The 24,992-nt window shown below is 36.7% G+C and overlaps 1 protein-coding gene across 3 annotated transcripts; it reads left to right on the top strand.

Annotated features, from left to right (window-relative positions):
- Positions 1-996: 996 nt before the first annotated feature.
- LOC148866970 (protein REDUCED WALL ACETYLATION 1-like) lies at positions 997-23,440 on the top strand. Of its 3 annotated transcripts, none has more exons than XM_088979821.1 (17): positions 997-1,527; positions 1,639-1,677; positions 10,934-11,025; positions 12,440-12,577; positions 12,666-12,722; positions 12,822-12,894; positions 18,798-18,956; positions 20,602-20,751; positions 20,848-21,103; positions 21,197-21,318; positions 21,446-21,532; positions 21,725-21,813; positions 21,918-21,980; positions 22,084-22,140; positions 22,329-22,425; positions 22,537-22,695; positions 23,009-23,440. In XM_088979821.1, the coding sequence occupies exons 2-17, from the start codon at positions 1,645-1,647 to the stop codon at positions 23,012-23,014; spliced, it is 1,638 nt and encodes a 545-aa protein (XP_088835947.1). In that variant the 5' UTR covers positions 997-1,527; positions 1,639-1,644; the 3' UTR covers positions 23,015-23,440. The 3 variants fall into 3 exon arrangements, with proteins under 3 accessions (XP_088835947.1, XP_088835946.1, XP_088835945.1); XM_088979820.1 differs by having other exon boundaries at positions 1,256-1,527; positions 22,537-22,734; XM_088979819.1 differs by lacking the exon at positions 23,009-23,440 and having other exon boundaries at positions 1,256-1,527; positions 22,537-22,903.
- The last annotated feature ends 1,552 nt before the right edge of the window (positions 23,441-24,992 follow it).

The following is a 24,992-nucleotide window of genomic DNA, read 5'->3' as shown; positions in this document are numbered from 1 at the left end:
TTAGTTGAGGGAAGATCTATTCAACAAAATATTGTGTTTTAAAAAGATTCAAAAAATTCAATTCGAACTTAATTTAGAAAGTTAGAAATTGAGTTTCTTACATTTTTTGTCTTCACTTTGCATGGAAAGATGCATCTCTAACCAAATGATCTGTGGGCTGTCAAGATCTTTAAGTAAAAACAATGTTTAAAATTTCAATATAATACTATCTTTTGGGTTTTGATACGCCTGTTTACAAGTGTTTTGAGACCCCCCCTCTTTTTTAATAAAAAATACCTATATTTAATTATCCAAAACCGAATTTTAAAAAAAACTAAAAAAATATATTTCTATGTGTATCTAAGTACCCATATCGATATTTTAAACCTTTTGTAAAAATCCACTACATCTTTTGATTGTCAAATCTTCTAAAAGATCTTTTAAAAAAGACTTACCAATTTTTTTTTATCATTTTGAGATTTTGAAAGCTTTGTAAGACAAATAAGGATTTGCTCACACACCTCACACGAAGGTCATAACACATCCCTATTTGGAAATATCTTCCTATGAATAACAACACAATAAGAAATGTTTCTTATGTGCGGCTAGGATGTGTTGTGAGGAGCATATCCGGAATCTGGATTCTTGTGAGACTTCGGTCTTTCTGGCTTTTCATTTTTTTGTTACAAACAGGCAAACATAAAAAAAAAAAATAATAATAAATAAATAAAAACTATTTTTTGGTCTAGTGGTCTTTTAAAAAAGCTCAAAAGATCTTCTAGAAAAACTTGCCAAACAGACCGTGTAAACCAGCTTTCCAGTTTGCACTAGATGGATACAAGATCAAATCAAAGATCAGATATTCAGTTCTGCGGTAGACCGAAAGTGATACACCTTATATACACAATATAACAACCTTTTTCTTCCGAGTCACGAAATCCCGGCGGGCCTTGTGGAGTGGGTGCCTGAGTGGACTTTTTTATTATTTGTCCGCCGTTCGGGCTTACATGAAGCTATAGTTTCGCCTAAACCACTGGATTGGAATACTTTTTAATTGCTGCAGAACAACCAAACCACCCACCAAAAAGATTCCAATCACATGGCCTACCGAAAAAAATCTTCACATATGAAATGATCATGTATAGCTTGGGTAGACCCACTTCAATATACGACCGTAGATCTGGCATTGATCACTTGCCCTATTACCGATGGGTGAGATCGATGATCAGGCGTGGTGTCCGTTGCAATGTAATAAGCTGGGGCCCGTTCTACCTTTGCGCTCTCTCTCTCTCCGTGGGGGGGGGGGGGGGGGAACTGGAGAAGATTCTGAGACAGATGATGGTTAGAGGAGCAACAACCATCAACGGTTGGTTTACCTGCTGAGAGAGCGACGTCCCTTCCAACGTTTTCTCGATATTCAAAGCAAAGGCAAAGGCTGGTCGTTGCTTCAGATCTCCTTCTCGTCGGTTTTTTTATTAGGCTTTCTTCTCGTATTTATGACGATCTCCATTACATCACTGTGACCAGCATAGACCCAACCCTCTACTGGTACTCGCTCTCTCTACTCCTCGATTTCTTTTCGCTGTTCTCTAATGGTGATTATGTATCGATGGTTTGATTCATTTCTGTCTCTTGTTTCTGTTCTTGACCGATTTGCAGAGCAAAATGGTGGTGTCCGGGTCTGTGACGCCTGGCCAGGTAAACTTTTTTGTTCTTGTTATTTTCCTTTTTGGCGATTTACGTTGATTATGACAATGTCCAAATGCTGAAGGATTTTTACTCTCACATTGCCTCGTTAATTTGAGAGTTTTTGCCGCAATTTTTATTCGGATCCATGATAATGCATTGAGATGTTGTTTCTCTGCGAATTATCTCTGTATATGTTCCCCTCCTTTTTCCTATTGTTATTGTTGTTGATATTATCTAGCATTGTCTACTCTCCAGAAATCCGCCCTTAAATTTTGAATTTCTGGTTTTTGTGGAGTGAACTACTCCATAAGAATACCATATGCAACTATGCTCCAGTAAAATCGGTCTATATAGCTCTAGCAAGGTTGATTTCTAGAGGGTAGGACCAGAAATGCATGTAGAGTTGTAGAGGGGTTGTTACATGTGGCTGAAAGCCTGGTAGGTTTCCAGGCATTTGTTGTGTATATCTACATGATGAACTTATTTGAATTGTAGAAATGGAAAGGAAAACACAAAATATGAATGATGGATGTGTTTGTGAGTGTCTTAGTTTGTTATTAATTTTCTCTGGCATGTGAACATTTGGTGAACTGGTTTTGGTTATTGACATGCTATTTGGTACTGGAGGATATGCTGAATTAGATTGGACAATTATCAAAACTGTAAGAACAACTGTAAAGGACTTCATGATTTCTTTGAGGACACAATATTACCTCCTCTGGTGCATAGTTGTCAAGACATTTAGGTGACTTTGGGTAAAGTATGGTGCCTAGTCACCTAGTCACCTAGGTGATAAGAATATTATAATTTAAAGAACTAAGCTGTTCGGCATGCATATTAAATTATTAATTGGATGAATATCAAATTTCTTAATTAAGAACATTAAACTTCCTCTCAAAACAAGGCAAATCATTATATCTAAAAGATAAAAGTATTTTAAATAATATTGATTTCAATATCTTAAAAAGTAATACTGATATAATAAGTATTTAATAGAGAAATTATTGATCAAATATTTAATAGAGAAATTCCATATCCATCAATGAAAAAAGAGGGCTATAATTTACATGACAAAAATTAAAAACCCTTTGATCTTTTAAATTTTATATATATATATATATATATATATATATATATATATATATATATATATATATATATATAATGCATTAACACACATATTGGTAAAATGTAGCAATATTAATGATATTATAATAAGGCGCCCACCTTGTTATTTTTATTGCCTAGGCAGGCGCCTTGTTGCTATAAGTCAAGGCACCCAGCCAAGGGTGCCTAGTCACCTAGGAGACACCTTGGACAACTATGCTCTGGGGTTTGAGACCATCTGTTTTGATGATGTTGAGGCCTCAACCTCTATGCACCCTTATTATTTCAGCTTAATGAATATCCTTTATTTACCATGATAAAAGAACAAAAAAGGCCTTGTGAGTTGTGAATTCTTTAATAACTTTCAGCAATTAGATGGTTTTCAGATCGAAGGCAATCACTAACCAACATTGTATACCTTGTTGATCCATTTCTGAAAATCTTCTTTTAGGAGCCATTGCTTGGTAAAGCAGAAGAATCTCAACCCAACAAGCAAGAGAATGACAGTTTGAGTCTTTGGGCAGCCACTTTGTGAAAAAACAAAAAACCAGAGGATAGGTCCATGTCCAGTCTACCCCCTCCCAAACCCTGGATAGCCTGAACCATAATGGGGTAATGGTCCTTTTACTTATAGTATACAATAGGAAGCTGAGATGCTTATTCGAAGACTGGTTTTAACACCTTTTCTATATAAATACATTGGGTACTTAATAGATGGGATCTTGAATAAACTTATGAAATGGCTTTCGGTGCAGAAATTTTTACGAACTTCATATCCTACCTAATATATCCTGGGTTATACTGATTTTGAAGGAATCTTTACCTTTGATTCTGTTTGAATTTCTATTCTTTCAGTGCTCACTATGAAGCAGTGAGCATGGGAAAAGGTTGAAATGATGCATACCATGGTAATTATGAACTAACTTTTTTCTGTTTGATCAGTAATTATGAACTAACTTTAGTACTTGGCACACCTTTTCACCCTTTGATTACAACCGTCCTGTTGTGCTGAGATAACTTTTCTTTTTTTACTTTATTGAATTTTTTTTATCATATAAAAGGTTCCATACCCCCAGGAGGGCCTGGGGGAAAGGGGCCAAGGGGGAGGAAAAGAGCCGCCACAAGGCTAGTTTGATAAAAGCAGGACATCTACAAAATATTGCAGTATACAAAATCATTTTGGAATGGTGAAAGTCTGTTTTCATATACATTTAGACACTCTTCCCTCTCCAGTTTTAATGGTACTTCCATTTCCATAAAAGTCCCTTTTTAAAATAATAAATAGAAAGTTTATTTAAGTAGGAAAAGAGGAAACTGATACAACCCAAGTTGATACGACATTTCCAAGCAACACAAAAACAAACAAAGCTCATTCCTTATTCCTATTAGAAACATAACTCTATCCAATGGAACCAAGGAATCCAAAGAGTGAACCTAACAAAAACCCTTCACTGCAAAACCCCTACCAGATTTCTTGACCTACCCATAAATAGACACATACTCTTAAACTAAAGAAAACAAAAAACAAAAACCTAAAAAAAACAACTTCAGAAAGAAGCCCTGAACAACAATCTTTTTCTTCTATTCAACATGCAACTCCTCATACTCACCCCTTCACATCACACCTTCATCTCATCCTAAACCTGCATCTTCATAAAATATCCCTTCTATAGCTCTAATGATAAAGCGGGCCCATTTATAATCATTTCGTCACTTATCTTGCTTCTTGGGATGCAATTAAAACCCTTCTATCATCCTATCAGCTTCCTTATGTTAATGTCTTGATGCACCCTCTTCATTACACAGCCCAAAAATATGCTATCTTTAGGAGGAGGACAACAGAAATAAGTAATTATGAACTAACTTTACAACCCCTGAGGAAGTTAAGGAGAGTATATTAACAAGGACCACCTAAAGACTTCTGACTTGTTTGTGGATTATTTTTATGATGATACTCGGAGGGGTTGGGCAACGGTGGTTTCTGTAGTCTCTAAGAAGAATAGGACACAAGTGAGGTGGACACCTCCTACAGAAGGGGTTGTAAAGCTGAACTTTGATGGTAGCAGCCAAGGCAACCCAGGGCCCTCAGGCATTGGAGGGGTCTTGAGGGACAAGGACATCAACATTATCTCTTTCTTCTCAGGTCCGGTGGGAGTTGGAGACTCAACAAGGGCTGAAACACTAGCAGCTGTACAAGGCCTACAGATTGCTAGCTGTCTTGGGGTGCAGAACCTAATAGTAGAAGGAGACTGTTGGATGCTGAATCCAAAACAGTGCTGTTTGGGGCTACAAAGGTCTCTTGAAAAAAGTAAAATGGATCACAAGGAATATGTTAGTTAGCTTCCAGTGGATTAGCAGATCGGCAAATGCCTTGGCAGACTCTTTGGCTAAACAAGGTGCTTCTTGGGCTTCTATGTATTGGGCTAATCTATAGTTCTGTTATGTTTATTGATAAGATTTGGGTCTGTACTCATCCCAAAGGGGAGGTAGCATCTCGTGCCACCTCCAAGGCTGTTTGTACTCTTCCTTATTCTCTTTAATAAAATTACTTATTCATAAAAAATAAAATAAAATAAACTACACTTGACTCTAGGGTTCAAACCTAAGATGTTGGAAGGAGAGGATTTTAATTCAGAGTGCATTAGAGTATAACAACTAGGACTTAAATTTGAGGAATTTGAGCTGAGAGAAGTGATGCAGGATAGGGAAGAGAAAGCCCTACAAATTGTGATGAGCAGAATGGAAAAAAAGCACTGAAATTTGTAAATCCTAGAGGAAAATAGGCTAATGAATGCTTGTTGATTGATTTCAGAAGGTTATAATATGTTTGGTGAAGATATTAATGGATTTAAGATGGAAAAAAAAAGGTAGTTGCATACATTAGAAACACACAGTCAACTGCTAATAGCTCTATAAGCTATATAAGGTAGAGGCACACAGCATAGAGACATGTGGTACTTGTGCTCAAGGCAAACAAGCTGAGAAGTGATAAAAGAGAGAGGGATTTGGGATATTGTATCTCACAAGGTACAATAGGATAGAACTGCAAAATAAGTCATATGTATTCTTTCACTTATTTTAAGTCTTATAATAGATCTATAAAGCTCTAGGGTATGCCAAGCTTAAACTGTTCTTAACAAACTAAAAAAATTTAATGACCAAGAAAAATATTAGTTAACCTAAGAACCTCAAGTTCAACACAATTTCTTTAAAGCAAGAAAGAAACTCCATAACATAATCTAAAGAAATAAGAAATTACTAAAATAATAAATACTGTAAATGATACTTTCAATTTTTACCAAGAATTATTTTTGTATGGAAAGGGAAAAAATCAATTAATACTAAAGAAAAAAAAAGCAGAATAAGTATAATTCGATCTTTGCATCCCAAAGTGAAAACCGACCAACCAAGAGGCAATATACAATCTATACTAACAACCCTAAAAACACAAAACACTTGCCATCCAGAAAATCAACACTTTACATCCCCAATCCTACTATTGTCCAATCCCAAGAGAAAGACTAAACAAACCTCCCTAACTGCTACTTCCACTCACATATAAAACAAAATCACAAAGTGACACAAACAAAATGAGACCTACCTTTTCAACACTAATATTTTCCCCTTCTACCACCCCTATCTCTTGCGTTTCTTTTTTACCAAGAATAGTAAATTGCTAGAAGATTGAAAATTAGCCATAAGAACTGATCAGGAAAAAAAACCATAGGACTACCTCAATGATTTTTCTTTAGTTTCAGATCTTGCATTAAAAGAGATAAGCAAGAGTAAATGTCCCAGAACAAAGAGCACAACCTCATCCCTTCGCTCCCTCAACTAAACAGTCAATTCATAAAGACATCATATTATAAGTGATTTTAAAAAAGGAGATTACAACTATGTAAAGTCATGGTTTTTGAATTGTAGAGTTGGGACTTTATGGTAACTCCACTCCAAAATTACAGTCAAGAGAAGAATGGGTTCAAATACTATAATCCTCAAAAGATGGGATAACAACCAATTACCAAAAGAAGATGGTATAACAACCAATTAGACCTGATTAAAGATATATCAATGCATAGTTCCATGACCTCTTATATTCTTATGGAAATTGAAGGGGTATGTACGGAGATTGAAGATGATGACGTGTCCATGAATAGGGGGCACAAAAGACTTTTATCAAAGCTATGATTGATCTGTGGGTGGTAGAGAAGCAGCTGGGAAGTGGTGATGGCAGTGGGATAGCATATTTTTGGGCTGTGTAATGAAGAGGGTGCATCAAGACATTAACATAAGGAAGCTGATGGGCTGATAGAAGGGTTTTGAATGCATCCCAAGAAGCAAGATAAGTGACGAAATGATTATAAATGGGGCCACCTTACCATTAGAATTATAGAAGGGATATTTTATGAAGAAAGAGATAATATTGCTGTCCTTGTCCCTCAAGACCCCTCCAATGCCTGAGGGCCCTGGGTTGCCTTGGCTGCTACCATCAAGTTCAGCTTTACAACCCCTTATGGAGGAGGTGTCCACCTCATTTGTGTCCTATTCTTTTTAGAGACTACGGAAACCACCGTTGGCCAACCCCTCCAAATATCATCATGAGAATAATCCACAAACAAGTCATAAGTCTTTAGTCAAAGGATGGCCATTTTTAATATACTCTCCTTAACTTCCTCAGGAGTCCTTTCTTTTCCTTTGAATATCTTGGTATTCTGTTCTTTCCACCCAAACATCTTCCCAAAAAAGAACAGAGTTACCCAAGCAAACATCATACCTTACAAACTTGTGGAATTTAAGGAGAATGTTGGATATTGCCTTCCAAGGAGTAGTGAGTTGAGCCCATGAATACACCCCAGTATCCCATCTAGTTTCATTACAGCCATTGATACTAGCCACCACTTCATGCCAAAATCTCTCTTTCCACAGGCCACCTCTAGAGCCATTTGTCTAAAAGAACTTCATTTCTGTTAACTAAGTTCCCTATTCCTAATCCCCTTCTTCCTTACAATGGCTAACAGTCTCCCAACTAATCAGGTGATCATTTTTCTCTTCTCCTCGCTCCCATAAGAAGTCCCTCATCAGTTTTTATAACCTCTTAGCTACCTTGGAGAGTATCCTAAAAACGGATAGAAAGTAAATAGGGAGATTGGAAAGAGTAGTTCTGATTAAGGTGACCCCCCGAAACCCAATGAGATGTAATTCTTTTTCCAAGCCAGTAACCTTTTTTTCAAACTTTTCCACCACAGGGTCCCAGAGTCGATTTTCCTTTGGGTTAGCACCTAGGGGAAGTCCTAAGTAGTTCAAGGGCCACTCAGAAATGGTGCACTCTAAGCAGGTGACAATAGACTCTAACTCCCTTTGATCTAAGTTTAGCCATATCACACAGCTCTTCTCAAGATTGATCTTCAAGTTGGAAGCATTCTCAAAGATTGAAATTAGATTCTTCAGATTCTGCACTCCCATCACTTCAGATCCTTCACAAAAAAATTCTGCACTCTCATCACTTTAGATCCTTCACAAAAAATTATAATTTCATTTGCAAACTGAAGGTGAGTTGCAGGTACTTGGTTTCTTCCTATTCTCCAACCTCTTATTGATCCATCCCTATCCGTTGCCGATAACAACCTATTAAATACATTGGCAATCAATGTGAATAAGGGGGGGAGCGGATCTCCTTGTCTTAAACCCTACAGGCTGGGAAGAAGTCATTTCCTCCCCCATTGACTAAGACTGAATAATGGCAAGAAGTAAGGTATCCATTTTACACATTTGCACCATCTGTCTCCATACACACACTTCCAAAGCACCTCTTGTAAAAATCTCCAATCCACCAAGTCATAGACCTATTCAAGACCCAACTTGCATACAAAACCTCAAGATTCCGATCTTCTCAACTCTACACACTCATTTGCTATTAATATCTGATCAACTATTTGTCTTCCTTGGACAAAGGCACCTTGAGCTTGACTAATGAGAGAGGGAATCACCTTTTTAATCCACAAGGACAAGACCTTAGCCAAGATTTTGTAAATATTGGTCACTAGGCTAATTAGTCTAAAATCTTTGGGATGTATGGCCTCTTTCTTCTTTGGGACCAAAGCTAAAAACGTTGCATTGATTCCACGACTAATGACAAATCTATCTTCAAACTCTCTAAAGACCTCAAGCAAATCATCTTTAATTATATTCCAACAATCTTGAAAGAAAGCCATAGTAAACCCATCCGATCCTAATGCCTTAGATCTATCCATGGTAAAAACTACTTGTCAGATTTCCTCTTCAAAATTCCTTTCCAACCAATCCTTGTCTTCTTCAGAAAGGTTCGGCCACTCCAAATCAGCCAACTCCAATCTACTTCCTAGTGGCTTCCTTAGAATAGATTTGAAATTGTTAACAAAGCAGATGGCTATCTCCACTTGGGAATCCAATTCCCAATCCATCCACTTCAAGTTCGGTCACCATATTTTCCCTCCTCTCATTGGCTATTTCATGGAAGAATTTGGTATTTCCATCACCTTTCCTGATCCACTTGTGTCTAGATTTTTGTCTCTAAGAGATTTCTTCATGTAAGAGGATCTCTTCTAACTCCTTTTTAAGCCTACATCTTAGTTTTCTTTCTTGTCCACTCATTGTTCTAAGGGATTCCTTCGCATCTAGTTCCTCTATTTGGGACAACAAAGCGGATTTCAACTCCTCTATTCTCCCAAATTGGTCCCTATTCCATTCTTTTAACTTTTCTCTTAGGTTCTTCAACTTTTTAAGGAATTTTCCCCTTCACCCCCACCCCCTCATCTCTTCAGTCCATCATTCTTCCACTCTTTAAAAAGTCCGGGTGTGTCAGCCACATGTTTTCAAATCTAAAAGGTCAAGGTCCACACCTAAACGGTTCCTGTCCAAGTGCAATTGGACAATGGTCTGAAGTAACCCTGGGCATTGCTTTGGCTAGCAAATCTTTCCAGTGGTTTTCCCAACTTTCATAAAATAGAAATCTGTCTAGCTTGGAGCAAATTGGGGTTTCCTGAAAATTCTCTACCAACTTTCATTAGAGTCAAGCATATGTTGCCAACCAAATATTCTCTACCAGCTAACAACACCCGGAGGCTTTTTGCCTTTCGAAATGTTAAAGCAGTTGTGTGGTCCACAATTTCAAGAATGTTAACATGTTTCAGGGTTGAAGAGTCTTAAAAGAGTAGAAATACAAAATCCATTGTGTTTGCATAATGTGTTCAAGGAATGCCAAGGTCTTTTCTTACCATATATTTTGAAATGTTGGGTGATATTTTTCGAGAATTCCATGTTGACTTTTAGGACTTGTTTAGTCAATGCAGTGGCAGAAATTTTGGCATTTCAGGTCATGTCTTTTCAATTCTTGTTCCCCTTGCTATTCTTTGATACATCTTGGAGGGAAAAATAAAACAATCTTCATCAGAGTTTAACTACCAGTCAGCACATTAATAACATCAAAATGAGGGTTGTGCATCAAGATTTTAATGCCTAAAGATATTTTCTTTTTTACATTTGGGGTATTCCTTACAACTTGGAAGGGAATCATTGTAAAATGGTAACATGTATTGTTAAATGGCCAATACCCAATGCTGGTCCTAGATATCCATTATTATCTTGGGAGGAGTGGATATGGACCCAATCTTGAGCATTTTTTCCCACGAAGTGGCTGCTCTCAGATTCAAACCTGCATTCTCACACTACAGCCCGACATTTTACTGTTGCACCAGTCATTTCCCCACAGAAAGGGGAATGTAGTATTTCTACTAAATCCACCCTGGTTCAAAAGCAAATGGGGTTATGCATAAAAAAAGCAAGAACACTTGTTTGTTCTGTTTTTGCCTGATGTCCTTGGGAACCAAGGACAACTAGGCACTAGGGGTTCATTTTAAAGCTTGACTTTGAATGCCTTATAATTTGGAAAAAAAAACTATTAACAACTTTTTATTTATATGACTATTACAAATTCATCTTTAAAGAAATTGTGAGAATTAACCATGAAATATATGAGACTGTATTCTTCCACTTTAGTTTTTGAATACATAATGGGATTTGTCTAATATTCTGTTTTCATCTTTTCCTTTTGATGCTTTCTTTGTGTTTTTTTTTTTTTTTGATATATATCTTCAGTTAAACTTTGGTTTTATTGTGTCAGGCTTCTTTTTTGCTTGGATTTGTCCCAGTTCTTATTGCTTGGATATATTCAGAGATACTGGAATATAGAAAGTCCTCATCTCCTTTGAAAGTGTAAGTTCGCTCTTTACAACATGGGGTGTTTATGATCTTGTTTGCAAGAACTTGTTACATGTGATGTGAAATGATCAAATCAGCAATCCTTATGGCTGTGTTTGGTTTCAGTGCAAATTTATTTGCACTAGTACAAATGCATGGGAGTGCAAATGTAAAAAATGCAAATTCTTGTTTAATTTTGTTTTGGATTTTACTTTATTCTGCTTCATGTCTTAATTTACTTCATTTGTACTGCAATCAAACAAAATAAGCTGAATTTTGAAACAAAAATAGGTCAGAATTTACACTCAAATCATTTGCATTGCCATGGTTTTGCATCAGTGCAAATTTATTTGCATTGCAACCAAACAGCCTATATAAGAAACTGGAAATAACTAGTATAATTTTGATCTTTCTTTTCATCCCATGATTTTGTTTTGAACTTTCACATAATTTTCAATTGAATTGTTTATTTTGGATATGTGAATGCAATGTATTAAATTTGAAGGATTATTAATCAAGGATTGTTGTCTCAAATTTTCACTGGCTAGAGAATTTGGGAGGTTTTATCTGTGCCAAAAAGCCGTCTCATTTCTTAAATTATGGTGTCTCATGTGGTCTCAGGGCTAGTAATGTTTATTTCTTAAATTATGCTTAAGAAAGTAAATTTATTGGGTAGAAAGAGAATGAAAACAACACACTCACAAGAAAAAAGACAATCATGAAAGGTATATTCACAATTTCACATCCCTATATGAAAAAACACTTGATTGGTGGGTTTGGAATTAACATTTAGCAATTACATTCCATTGAGATTTAAGAACTTACCACTTTGGGTGTTGGTTTTGCATCATGTGGTGGTAAACTATTGTATTAGGGCATGAATGAGTTGGATCTAAACCAAACCCAACAAGATCCATTCTAAACTCAAATGGGGAAATTCTTAGATCTGGGTCTGAATTTGAACATAAAATGTTGTCATTGGATTCATGTCCAATTCATTTGCATATTCAAATCAGATCCTAAAGGAACTTGATGTGTGGCAATATCCAAATATGGTGAAATTTTGCTTGCATTTGATTTCTTGAGCCCACTTTAAAATATGGACATCACAATGATTCAAACCTGCTACGCAGAGGGAGGGAGGGAGGGAGAAATGGCAGAAAAGGAATTTGGCACCCTAAAGATCATAAGTTTGAAAAGAAAACCTAGAGAATTGCTCGTCAATCTTGACACATAAAAACAAAATATTTGATATTGGAGATAATCATTGTTAAGTCCATTAACCAAAATAATGGCATTGCTTGAGTTGCTTTGCACTTCCACCTTGAAAATCGATCTCTACATTTCATGCTTAACTTATGCAGAAATACACTCTCTATCTCCTGTCAAAATCATTTGATTCATATTTCTTTGACTCATTTGCTAACAGTCACTCAGATGCCAATCTGGTTGAAATGGGAAATGAGACGATTAGGGAAGATGATCGAGCTGTTTTGCTTGAAGGAGGCCTCACAAAATCAGGGTCTGCAAGATTTCATAATTCATCAATCAGAACAAATCTAATAAGGTCAATAAACATTGCTTACACCTTTCCGTGGTAGAATTTTGTTATACTTCCAAGTCTTGCTTAACTTCTATGGCTTCGGAGTTTTTAGGTTCATAACAATGGATGATTCATTCTTGCTTGAAAATCGAGCAACTTTGAGATCCATGTAAGTTGTTATTCTTGCAAATTTTGTGGCATTATGTAATTAGATTTGATTCCTTCTAACATGTAATCCTGCTCATATGAAATCTTATGTGTCATGTAGATCGGAATTTGGGGCAATTCTGCTTTATTTCTACGTCTGTGATCGTACAGATTTCTTTTTGCAGTCTACTAAGGTGCTGATATGCTCTCATTAGATTCTTGTATTGATTCTTCATGGTTTAATCATGTTTGAGGTTCATTGAAGGAAAAGTATTGACACTAGGGAACATGTTGGCATGCTTACAGAACAATGGAAGTCAACACCCACTTGGAATCTACAATTGTTTTTCTGTTTCAATTAAGAAACAGATAATAACATATATGAAACTAAGAGAGAGAAATACATTGGGAAAATTTCAATGAGACCCCATTTGGATAGTAAAATGAGCCTCTGTTTTGGTAGATGAACACATTCAGTAAGAAATGAGATTAAACTAGTTCTTTTAACTTAAGGTGGTTTGTTTGTTTGTTTTTCCCTTTTCTTTTGATAGGTATTGTGTAATGTGAAGGTTTATGTCTTTAGAATGAAGGTTGTTGGCTTAAGACGTCCATGACATATTCTTGTTCTTTTACCATCATCTTGATTATCATAGGAGGATGAAGGATACAAAGGAAGAAGAAAGGAGAAGAGCTAAACTAGATGGAAGGTTAGGGTTTGCTGGAAATGAATCTAATACCCCCTTCCATTTGGTAATTATTGATAATCTGTGGAACAGTTATAACTAAATAGACCTTATAATCTAAATGGAGTGAAAATAATAAATTTGCAAATGACAATTTCCATGTAAATCCTAAAATTAAGAGATGGAATTATTGCAGGCATCATAGAAGCATATAAAATATTATTTGATGCTTCTCAGCACTCCCCTTAAAGTTTTTTCCCCTTAAAGTTGGTCTAAGAAGCCAATCCAATATTATGGAATTGAACATCTGCTAGCTGATGCCCATAAAAATCTCTTTCAAGAATAGATATCCATTGGTAGTTTTAGCATCTTAGATAAGAACCTGATTAGATGAGACATGAATTATCATCTGTCATATAGATCCAATGGAGGCACCTGGATGAGGTAATAGAATTCTCAGCTACACTAGTTGGCATGTTAGGCAGTTTATATATATATATATATATATATATATATATATATATATATATATATATATATATATATATATCAGCGAAACAATCCTTAAGATATTTCCAAGGTAGAGAAGTTCTTGGGTGATCAATTTGAGATCAAGGACCTAGATGAGTTGAAATACTTATTGGGAACTAGAGAAAATGAATGTTTGCCTTTTGGAATTGAAGGATGTTGAGAAGTAAATCAAGGACCTAGATGAGTTGAAATACTTATTGGGAACTAGAGAAAATGAATGTTTGCCTTTCGGAATTGAAGGATGTTGAGAAGTATTCCAATACGGTTAGATGCTTCAGGTTTTGAAAGTCTTCGCTAGGCTGAAGGGAGGTTTATTTGGGGTAGGCTTAACAAAATGGTGAAAAAAATCCAAGAAAGTTACTAATAAAGCAGCAGAGTAATTTTTAATTGTCTCGAAGGGTGCTTTGTCTAGTGTTTCTTTTTTATTTTTCAATCTGTCTTTTGTTGCTGGTGCTTTAGAGGTTTAGGTGAGCATTGGTTTTGCTGGATTGGTGTTTTGGTTGGAGGGGCTTATTTTCTTTTTTATTGTTATTTTGTCCTACTCTCGGTGATTACTTGTCATCTTTCTTGTAATTTCTTTTTTTAATAAAACTTATTTATCTTCAGAAAGTTGTTCAATATAAGCATGGTAAATTTGTTTCTTGAAGAAGTTATATCCTTGATCTATTAAAGGATACTATAAAGTTAGGAGCCCAACTTATTGATACACCTCTTGATCCAAACAAGTTTAGTGTTTGTGATGGGAATATACTAGAAAGCATAAGTAGATATGAAAGTTAGTTTATCAGTTGTTATATATACAGATGGCTAAACCATATATTTCATATGCAGACTTTTTATTTTTTATTTTTTATCAATAATAACAGCAAAATTGATTCATTAGGAGAAAAAAACATTCCTACCTCAGAATAGAAGGAAGTAGTACAAGGCTAACCAAAGCAATGGAACAAAAACAAGAAAAAAAGCAATTGCATGTTCATCCCCGGCCAGGAGTACCCCAATATCACTCACAACCCCTGATTTGGCCAAGGAATCAGCCAAGTCATTTACAGACCTTGGAATCCACTTGAATGAGCTGTTCAACTGAAAGCTCAAAGCTTGAGCCTGTCAAACTAAAGACCTGTAGCTCCAAGCAATGTCCTCATCAGATTGCATCCATCCTATCACAGTTTGACAGTCCCCTTCCACCACGAAGTCACTCCATCCATGCATAGAGATAAGCTTTAGCCCTTGAATAAGTGCAAGCATTTCTACTTTGAGATCTATGTCCTGCTCAATTGGGCTTGAATAAATAAGGTATATGTTGCTGTTGCTATCTCTCACTACCCCTTCAATGCCAGAAGCCCCTAGGTTGCCAAGTCTGCATCTATCAAAGTTGAGTTTTAGCCTGGCATTCTTGGGAGGAGCTGTCCAATCCACATGTCTCTATATGTTTCTAGACTGATACCCTGTCACAACATGCCATCCTCTCAACAGCTGATCCGCATTTTTTGCAGTCCTAATCATTTGTTTTAAAACACGGAGGCGTGACGTGAGGCGTTCCATTACCTATAGGCGTGAGGCGTAAGCCTCCTGAACACAAGGAGGCATAAGCCTCCTTAAGAGGAGGGAGATTAGGAGGAGGAAGGAGGTGATCTCATTTATTCTTTATTTTTAATAAAAATCTTTTATATTGATAAGAATAAAGATGCATAGCATTAGTTGAAAGGGTGGGTCTTTAGCCTCCGCTTTGACAAGACCCCTCCCCCCCCCCCCCCCTTTCAACTAATGTTATGCATCTTTATTCTTCTTAATATAAAAGATTTTTATTAAAAATAAAGAATAAATGAGATCCCCCCTTCCTCCTCCTAACCCCCCTCCTCTTAAGGAGGCTTACGCCTCTTGCGTTCTGAACTACGCCTCACGCCTTTAGGTAGTGGAATGCCTCGCATCATGCCTCCACATTTTAAAACATGTGGAACGCCTCGCGTCACGCCTCCGCATTTTAAAACAAACATTGGTTAGAAAAAACTCTATTGTTTCTTTCTGACCACAAGGACCAAAGTATAGCTGCAGGAATTGTTTTCCAGACTAGTTTTCCTTTTTTCTTCAAGCCTGCCAGATTCCAGCTAAACAGGAGGCCTTTGACTGATCCCGGCATGACCCAACGGACTCTAGCAGACTTTATAAAATGCTCCCGCACTCTAGAAGAGATTGAACTGTGGATACTTAGATGATCTCTAGATTCAGGCATCAGTCCACACAGCCCACAAGTAAGGTTTGAGAGCTGCAGATCCCTCCTCTCCAAGCTGACTTTGGATAGGCACTTATCTTCACTATAGTCTGCACCTGGAAATTGGATTTAGAGGGAGAAATTGCATTCCAGATTTGTTTACAGGGAAAGTTAACAGGCCCTGTGCTGCCAAGTTTAGAGGATAAGGGCTTGACTGAAAAGTTGCCATCCTTACTCCATTTTTATATCCACTTGTCTTCACTAAGCATATCAATATTTTGGCCATGTAATAAATTCAGCAGATCCACCACCTCATTTAGCTCCCTATCAAACAGATCCCACCTCATTTAGCTCCCTATAAACAGATCTCTTCTAAACCGGGGAAACCAAGTCACTGAGCCGTTGGAGAAGATATAGGAATCAACCACTGAATCTTCTTGGTTTGCAGCACCCTGAAAGAACTGGGGAAAGGCTTCGGCCAAGGGCCAGACACCAGGGGTCCCTCCAAAATTTAACTCTGTAACCTATGCCCACTTTAAACTCCACACCTTCCAGGAAACAGGTTGACTTTTTAGGATACCTTTCCAAACTGAGAAGCCCTAACTAGAGAGAGGATTTTCAGATTTCCAATTACCCCAGTCCACCCCATACTTGGAGGCAATTAAGTCTCTCCACCAGGAGGTTCTTTCAGCAGCAAATCTCCAGCACCACTTGCTGAGCAAAACAGTATTTATCACCTTCAGCTTCCTAATTCCTAGACCCCCTTTCTCTCTAGGCAAGCATACTTGGTCAATTTCATACACCTGTGCATACCCCTTTGTCACCAACCTAGCTTTGTACCTTGATCAATCTCATACACTTCTTTCAAGTGAAAAAAAGATTCAAAACTTTAACAACCAGCATTCACAAAAGGCTGGAGGCAGAGACTAAAGCAGTAACTGTCCAGGAAAAGTGTACTCCATTTCCAACTTCAGAAATCCACCAAAGTCTCTGAAAACAAGCAATAGTCTTCAGCACACACACTTGAGACCATAAGAAAGGGTCACCAGTCCTAGTCGAAGACAAGAGAACACTAAAACTTAACTGAAACTGATCACATAGCTGATGTTCACAACACCCTTTCAACATTGATGACAGCACATGTACCTGCTTAGGAAGGATACATGGTCCACAACTTCAAGAAAGAGAGCCACACACTCCCTCACAGCATGTGTTCACCACCAAAGAACACTCTTCTTAGTGTTATGACCAAGAAAGAATGAAGAGAAATGAAGGGAAGGGAGATCAGACTAGTACAATTGAGGTTTGTTCAGTTTTCTATTAAAAAAGGATTAGTGCTGTTGCTGAAGACCTCAATCCAGTGTTTTCTTATGCCCAATTGTATGCTCTGCTACGATATTATTCTACAAAGGAGTCAAAGGGAAAGGGAAAAAAAGCAGAGAAGAAAAGAGTCGATAGAAGAAGATAGAAATTAAATTGGAGAGTCAAGAATCTGGGCTGGCAGTGCCTGGCCCCTTATATTTATAATAGTGTGGCATAATTAAAAAATGGTAAAATTACAATAGTGTCCCCTGCAGCACTAAGAGAATTACAACATTATCAAACCATATTGACATTGTTATCAATCAAAGAAAAATCCTGTGTGAGCCACCATAACTATCATCTAGCAGTGCGGTTGTAATTATTTCAGTTATTTTGAGGCTTATTGCAGCTTTATAGGATAACTGAAATTTTATTAAGAAGCCAGATTATAAAGGGAGATACAAAATCCCTCCCCTTTACAGAACATTAAACACTTATCCTTCCATAACTGCCATCGTCTCCACCCTTAAAGAATCCCCTATACCAATTGGTCCAGAGAACAAAGCAATCACATGACCTCTGTCATTTTTGAAGACTCCACCCACTCCTGACTTCCTATGTGGCCTGGTTTATCTCTACTGCTTCCTTGAAAGTTCAGCTTCACAAATCCTTCCTCTGGTTGGGTCAACCTAATGCTCATTTTATTCTTAACTGAGGATGAGTAAGCCACTTCTCTCCAATTCCTAATTATATTATTTGTGAAGAATATTCAGAGGATTTTACCCAATGTGCCACCTTATTACAGATAATCTTTGTCAAAGCTTCCTTGCTTCTCTCCTTGTCCGAGAAAGTAGAGTAAAAGAACTCTTCATATTGGGGGGAGGATTCCACCTGCGTCCAAATAAAGAGCAGAATCCAACCCAAATACAAGAAACAAAGGGACAGGAGATTAGTAAGTGATAGGACAACTCGCCATTAGCTTTACACAGTACACACTAGCTAGGAGATGAGCAGTAATTTGGTATTCTTTCCTGAAGCATGTCACAAGTGTTGATTTTCTCATGAAAAACATTGGTACTTCAAACTTTACACAGTACATACATACAAGAAACAAAGCATTTACTCAATGCATCCCTGCTGCTTAAGGTAGCCAAATGTTAATTTTTGTCTGTCAATTGACCATTATCTTGCATTTCAGATCCTTTTTCTTTGCTTGTTAGAATGGAATCAAAGTTGTAGAAGTAGAGATTCCTGATTTAGATGTACATGTAAGATGAAAGCCAATTAGACTATAATGTATATACTATCAATTTATATTTTATCATTGTGATGCAACATTTTTTTAATACATTCTAACCTGCCATTGCAGAAATACAGTCGTGATCTCTTCTTATTCCTCTACATTCTTCTCATCATAGTTTCATCCATGACTTCTCTCAAGAAGCACCATGACAAGTCAGCATTCTCTGGAAAATCAATACTTTACCTTAATCGGCATCAAACTGAGGAGTGGAAGGGATGGATGCAGGTAGGTATTTGTTCTGCTTTCCATTTTGTTTTCTGCTAGTATGAGAAAATCCTTATAAAATCATTTTTGAAAAAGAAACAGAATAAGAGGGGGAAAAAGAGAATACGAGGTTTTCAGTGGCACTTGCACACCTAAGCAAGCCCACCTTATAGGCACCATCATTTTCCTCCTTTTTTTTCTTTTTCTTTTTCCTTGTTTGGATGAATTCCTATTGAAAAAGCCTGCTTGAGACAGCAAGTCACAATCTCAGTGGTCAGCTTCAGTATAATGTAAAAATAAGGCATTTATACCCAAGAAGAATAAGTGCTTGGGTATAATTTGTAACCTTTAATAACAGTGTTCTCAAGATTCAATTCTCCTGGATATTTCCACCCTCATAGATCATTTTTTTGGGCATTGTTGCAGTACACCCTCTAAGAGATTTGAATTCAATCTTCTTAAAATGTCCAGTTCCTTGAGGGACTAAGTTGCCTAATAAGCAAGGATCCACATCAAGCTAGCATTTCACTGGCATCTCCAACAATGTGTGAAGCTAAATGAGATGAGGGGGAATGGCTAACTCCCTAATTCCTTATTCACTTGGACCGAATGTTTTGAAGAGAGATCTTCACCTTAATTGTTTTGATTGTGCATGGGTCTCCAGGAACTTCGTTTAAAAATATGCATACAACCTTTTCTTTTTCCTTAAGTATGTAAAGGATAAAACCTACTTTCTTGAAGAGGTCCCTTGCTCTTCGTAACAAGGACAATGCTGGTGTGCAATACAGATACTAGCTGTGCTGCATAACTTTAGAAAAACCTGAAATATATTTGACTCTAAGATGTCAGCATGTGCCCAAATATGGATACCGTACAATTTCCAAATGGCTGGTTTTCAGAAAATAGACTAATAGAGCTTTGCCCAATCAACTCTCCATCACTGAAAGGCAGAAATCAAAGAGCCTATCTGGAGAAACAAAATCTTCCCGAGCAATTCCAAATGGATAATATACTCTGTTATGGTTAACTGACTTCCAACTATCCTTCTCTCCAGTGTTCTTTTCATTTCTAATTATGCACCACCATTTATTTGCATTGTGCATCAATTGTTTAATTATCCTTTGGTGCTTTATTTATTCATGTTTTCCAAGTATGCATGGAAGTTCCTTTCATGTCCCCTTTTCACTTCATTGTGCTAGATGTTTGAATAGAGGGGTTTTGCATACTCGTGATTTCTACTTTTCAGTTGGTTCCTCTAAATAGACTAAATCACTTTGGACCAATGTTTTCAACCCTTTTGTTGACCTGGCCGATTGGACTCTTGACCCTGTCGCAATTCCAGTTCAGTCACCTTAAACCTGATAATACAAAAAATCGTTGACTTGGTCATTGACCCATTGACCTGGACAGTGGAACCATTGACCCATCTGACCCATTTAATGGGTTACTAGATAGTTGACTCCTTTATCTAGATAGTTGAACCACTGACCCATTGGCCTGGAGGGAAAGCAGTTCAGCCTCCAGGCTGGGTTCTAAAATTTGCTTTGTATACATGTACCAGTTTTCCACATTTCACCCGGACTGTATCTGTATTAACAATATAGTAGAGGCTTCTGCTTCAAGCATGTGTCCATAGTTGAGTAATATACTTTTCTGTTTCCAATAGGTCTTGTTCTTGATGTACCACTATTTTGCTGCAACGGAGATATATAACGCAATACGTGTCTTCATTGCCGCATATGTCTGGATGACTGGGTTTGGGAATTTTTCTTATTACTATGTACGGAAAGATTTCAGTCTCGCACGATTTGCTCAGGTGATTTTCTGATTATTTATCATTTTCTCCATGAGATTTTTCTTTAATTTTATATTAATTTATTTTCGATTGACAAATCCTCTTGTTCTGATGCAGATGATGTGGCGACTAAATTTTTTTGTGACATTTTGTTGCATTGTTCTTAATAATGACTATATGTTGTACTACATCTGCCCAATGCACACACTTTTCACTCTTATGGTGTATGGAGCACTTGGTATTTTTAGCAAGTACAATGAGATAGGATCAGTTATGGCTGTGAAGATCATCGCATGTTTTTTGGTAGTTATCTTGATATGGGAAGTTCCTGGAGTTTTTTATCTCTTCTGGAGTCCGTTGACATTTCTTTTGGGTTAGTTACCTATTTTGCTTTGTTTTTTCACCTGCACCTTTTATCACATCAACTGTCTTATCTACGGAGCATGATGGTTCTCTTCTATGGCAGGATACAGAGATGCAGACCCATCAAAATCAAACCTTGCACTTTTACATGAATGGCATTTTCGATCAGGCCTTGACCGTTATATATGGATCATTGGAATGATATATGCATATTATCATCCCACAGTAACCTCTTGAACACTGTTTTTATACCCAATTTATATTACCTTCATTCTGGGTTTCCCATTTATTAAGTCCTTGAAATCTTCATTCTTTTTCTTATCTGTTTTCCTTTCCATTTAATAATGCATAGATTGAGAAGTTGATGGAGAAACTAGAGGAATCTGAGACCAAGCGAAGAGTCTCAATCAAAACAACCATTATTGCAATTGCTTTACTAGTAAGTTACATAATCATCTTTGATGGAGAAACTTACATAATCACATGGCTGTTGAATGTGCTAATATGATCAATAGTGACCTTTTTATTTTTTTTTTATTTTTCCCATTTCTCTTGTTTGCTAACAGATCCCCTTTTTCAACTTCTTTAAATTTTAAATGATTTCCTGACTTAGCTTTTGTCATTATTTTAGGCTGGTTATTTATGGTATGAATATGTTTACAAGCTGGACAAGGTTACATACAACAAGTTCCATCCTTACACATCATGGATCCCCATAACGTGCGTATTGATGAGTTTTACAGTAGGAGCAGTTAAGATTCTGACTTTTATTGTAAAAACATAGGATTTTCAGTCTCTTACAGCTATCCTTGTTTTTGTTTCAGTGTCTACCTTTGCTTGCGGAATGTCACTCAGCAACTGCGTAGTTTCTCTTTGACTCTGTTTGCGTAAGTTTTACATTTTATGGACTTGTTTCTACCTGATTTTTCTTTCTTTTATTTTTATACTTCCACATTCTGAGTTACGATATTTCTATTTCCTTGGAACTAGATGGCTTGGCAAGATAACATTGGAGACCTATATTTCCCAGTTCCACATTTGGTTGAGGTGTGCAGACTTCATTTTGTTTTTTCTTTTTTTTTTTTTTTCAAGTAGGATCTTCCATAGGAATATATCTAGTTACTGTATCTGTAGTTCAATAAACCAGGTATTTTCCTTTTATTTAATGTTAATGTCATTTCTGTCAACAATTTTAAAGAGAAACGCTTTGATGTCTTTTCAACATAAATCTGCAGATCAAGTGTGCCCAATGGACAGCCCAAGTGGCTGCTTGCTCTTATTCCTGATTATCCCTTGTTGAACTTTATGCTTACAACTGCAATTTATATCTTGGTAAGAAATCCTTGCCCTGATCTCTAATAAAGTTTGAGAAAAGAAAAAATAGAAGGATGAACTAACGTCAATATTTGTGCTGACTGGATGCTGTCTCAACTTGCTCTGAAGATATCATACCGGTTTTTCGAGCTAACAAATACATTGAAGGCAGTTTTTGTACCTGCAAAGGACAATCGGCGGCTGCTATACATTTTTATTGCTGGAATTGCTATTTCAATATGCTTGTATAGCATCTCCTTGGTTCTTCTCCAGATTTCTCAAACAGTGGTACGCCATATGACAAACATTTAGCAGATTAAGTGAAAAGTGAGGAGCAACTTTTTATATAATGAAATTAAGAATGCTAACAAGCTTGCACATTGAATCCATTTTGACATCATTGATGACAAATGTAGTAACCAATTGACTGATTTTCCATGTCATTTCACATCATTAATTTTTGCACCATGACATCATTGTCCAGAAGAATTCTCAAGCTTGTTCTTTGATCTTTCTCATCCAACTTCTTATATATATATATATATATATATATATATATATATATATATATATATATATGTATATATTTTTTTTCTCACAGGCTTAATAGATTGAGACCCAAATGCAGCCGAACAGATTTCTTGTTGGAGACCGAAAAACTCAAATCAAGTAAAATAAGTGGAACTTGTTTCTTGAGGATCTGGCTTTGGACACTCACTCCCCCAAATTTTTGAAGAAATTCTTACTTATTTGTCTACCCTGTTCTCATTTGAGTTTCAGTGGTGCATAATGAGTGGAATGGGTTTATTCAACTAAAAAGGAGCTCGAATTTTGCCTTGTAAACTTTTAAAGGCAAGTGCTGGCGTCCACAGGGTAGGGCAAGATATTTTTTGTAATCTTGGTAAATAGTGCGTATACCCATTTTTTTCCATCCAGCCAAAAGCCAACATGGGCTTATGTTGCATAGATGTGCTGTATCAAACGAATTCAAGATTCATGGTTAATGAAAATTTCCTTTGGGTTCTGTTTCCCATTTTCTTTCCACTGTCTAAATCTGTTAAAACTATGTAGTGAAGACAGCAATGGTAATGAAAATTTCCATTAGGGCTCAATTAGCAAAACGTTTGACTAGTTGCTGCCAAAACTTATTTAGGGTTATCATCATCTAAAACGCCCCTCAACTTTGCTGACTTTATCTTAAACCTACCTTCACCTTTTGATACCTCTAGGGACCCTTTTGTCAACATTTGCTGTTAAAAACTAATGGCATTTGCAAGATGGCCCCTCTTTTAACTCTATTCTTTGAACTGAAGTTACAAAAGCAGGCCTATCCATTCACTCCAAGGTACCGATATTCTTGATATGCAAATTTTGTGTAATGAGAGTTTTGGTTCAACGAAACTATTATTTGTTTATATATTTTGGTCTGGCGATTTTTGACAGGAGACCTGTTACGTTATAGGTTCGTTAGAGTTTGTAAAAAACTTAAAATCTTTTAATTTTTAAAACTACCCGTATCAGTGGCCATGAGATGTGATACAGTATATTTTGAATCTTGGTTGAATGAGCAAGCAATGAAATAGAATGACAAATAAAAATAAGAGTAATTTTATCACATTAAAATTAGTTAATAGGTAGATTAATCGTAATCGGTCGGAGGAGAATTTTAGATAATAACTAGGATGCAACTTGGGTGAATTCGACTTGGGATTTTGTTAAAAATTGAATGGGCCCTGCTAAAAATCCAGACATTTTTTTGGTAATAGCTAAAAATTTAGACCTAATGCTGTGTAAATTGAAAAAGTCTTCAAATTGGGTACCCAATTCACACCCCTAGTCGTAATAACTAAGGCCCCGTTTGGTTTGTAGGAATAAAGGCCTGGAATTTGAATTAGAATAGCCCATTCCTATTCTATCTGTTTTGTTGGGTGAAATTAGAATCTCATTCCTATTCCTGTTGGAATGACATTCCCCCATTTGAAGGAATGGCCATTCCCTCCCCCTCCCTTGGGAATTAAGTCTCATTCGTGCTGATTTCAATTCATATTCTCATTCTTGTCTGAACCAAACAATTATGGGATGAATCATTCCGATTCCGATTCCGAAGGATTTTGATTCTGATTCCAACTGTGAATCAAAGGTACCCTAAGAATCCATTTTAGAATTTAATTCCTAAAGGAGAGGGAGGTAATGGCCATTCCCTCAAATGGGGGAATGTCATTGCCATTCCAGCAGGAATGAGAATGGGATTCCGATTCGATCCAACCGAATAGTTGGAATCAGAATGATCCATTCTGATTCCAATTCCAGACCCTTATTCCCATTCCCATGAACCAAACAAACCCTAAATTATTAATAGAAATAAATAACTCCACCTTGCATCCAAGATCCTTAGATGTGGTAAACGCAGTTTAGGCCCTAAAAAAAGGACTAAATTCGTCTCTTTACCCAGTATTTAAACTTGCATAGGAGATATCTGAGAAAACCTAGCCACATGGTTAAAATAAGCTCTTTTATGTGGGTATATTTTAAATTGAAATTTTGAAATCCTAAGTAATTAATGTATTTTGAGGAAACCGCAATAC

Source organism: Nelumbo lutea, chromosome 3, assembly GCF_056320005.1.
Source record: "Nelumbo lutea isolate HS-2025 chromosome 3, American lotus-T2T, whole genome shotgun sequence".
NCBI lineage: Eukaryota > Viridiplantae > Streptophyta > Magnoliopsida > Proteales > Nelumbonaceae > Nelumbo > Nelumbo lutea.
This window is presented reverse-complemented; position numbering and strand designations above follow the sequence as displayed.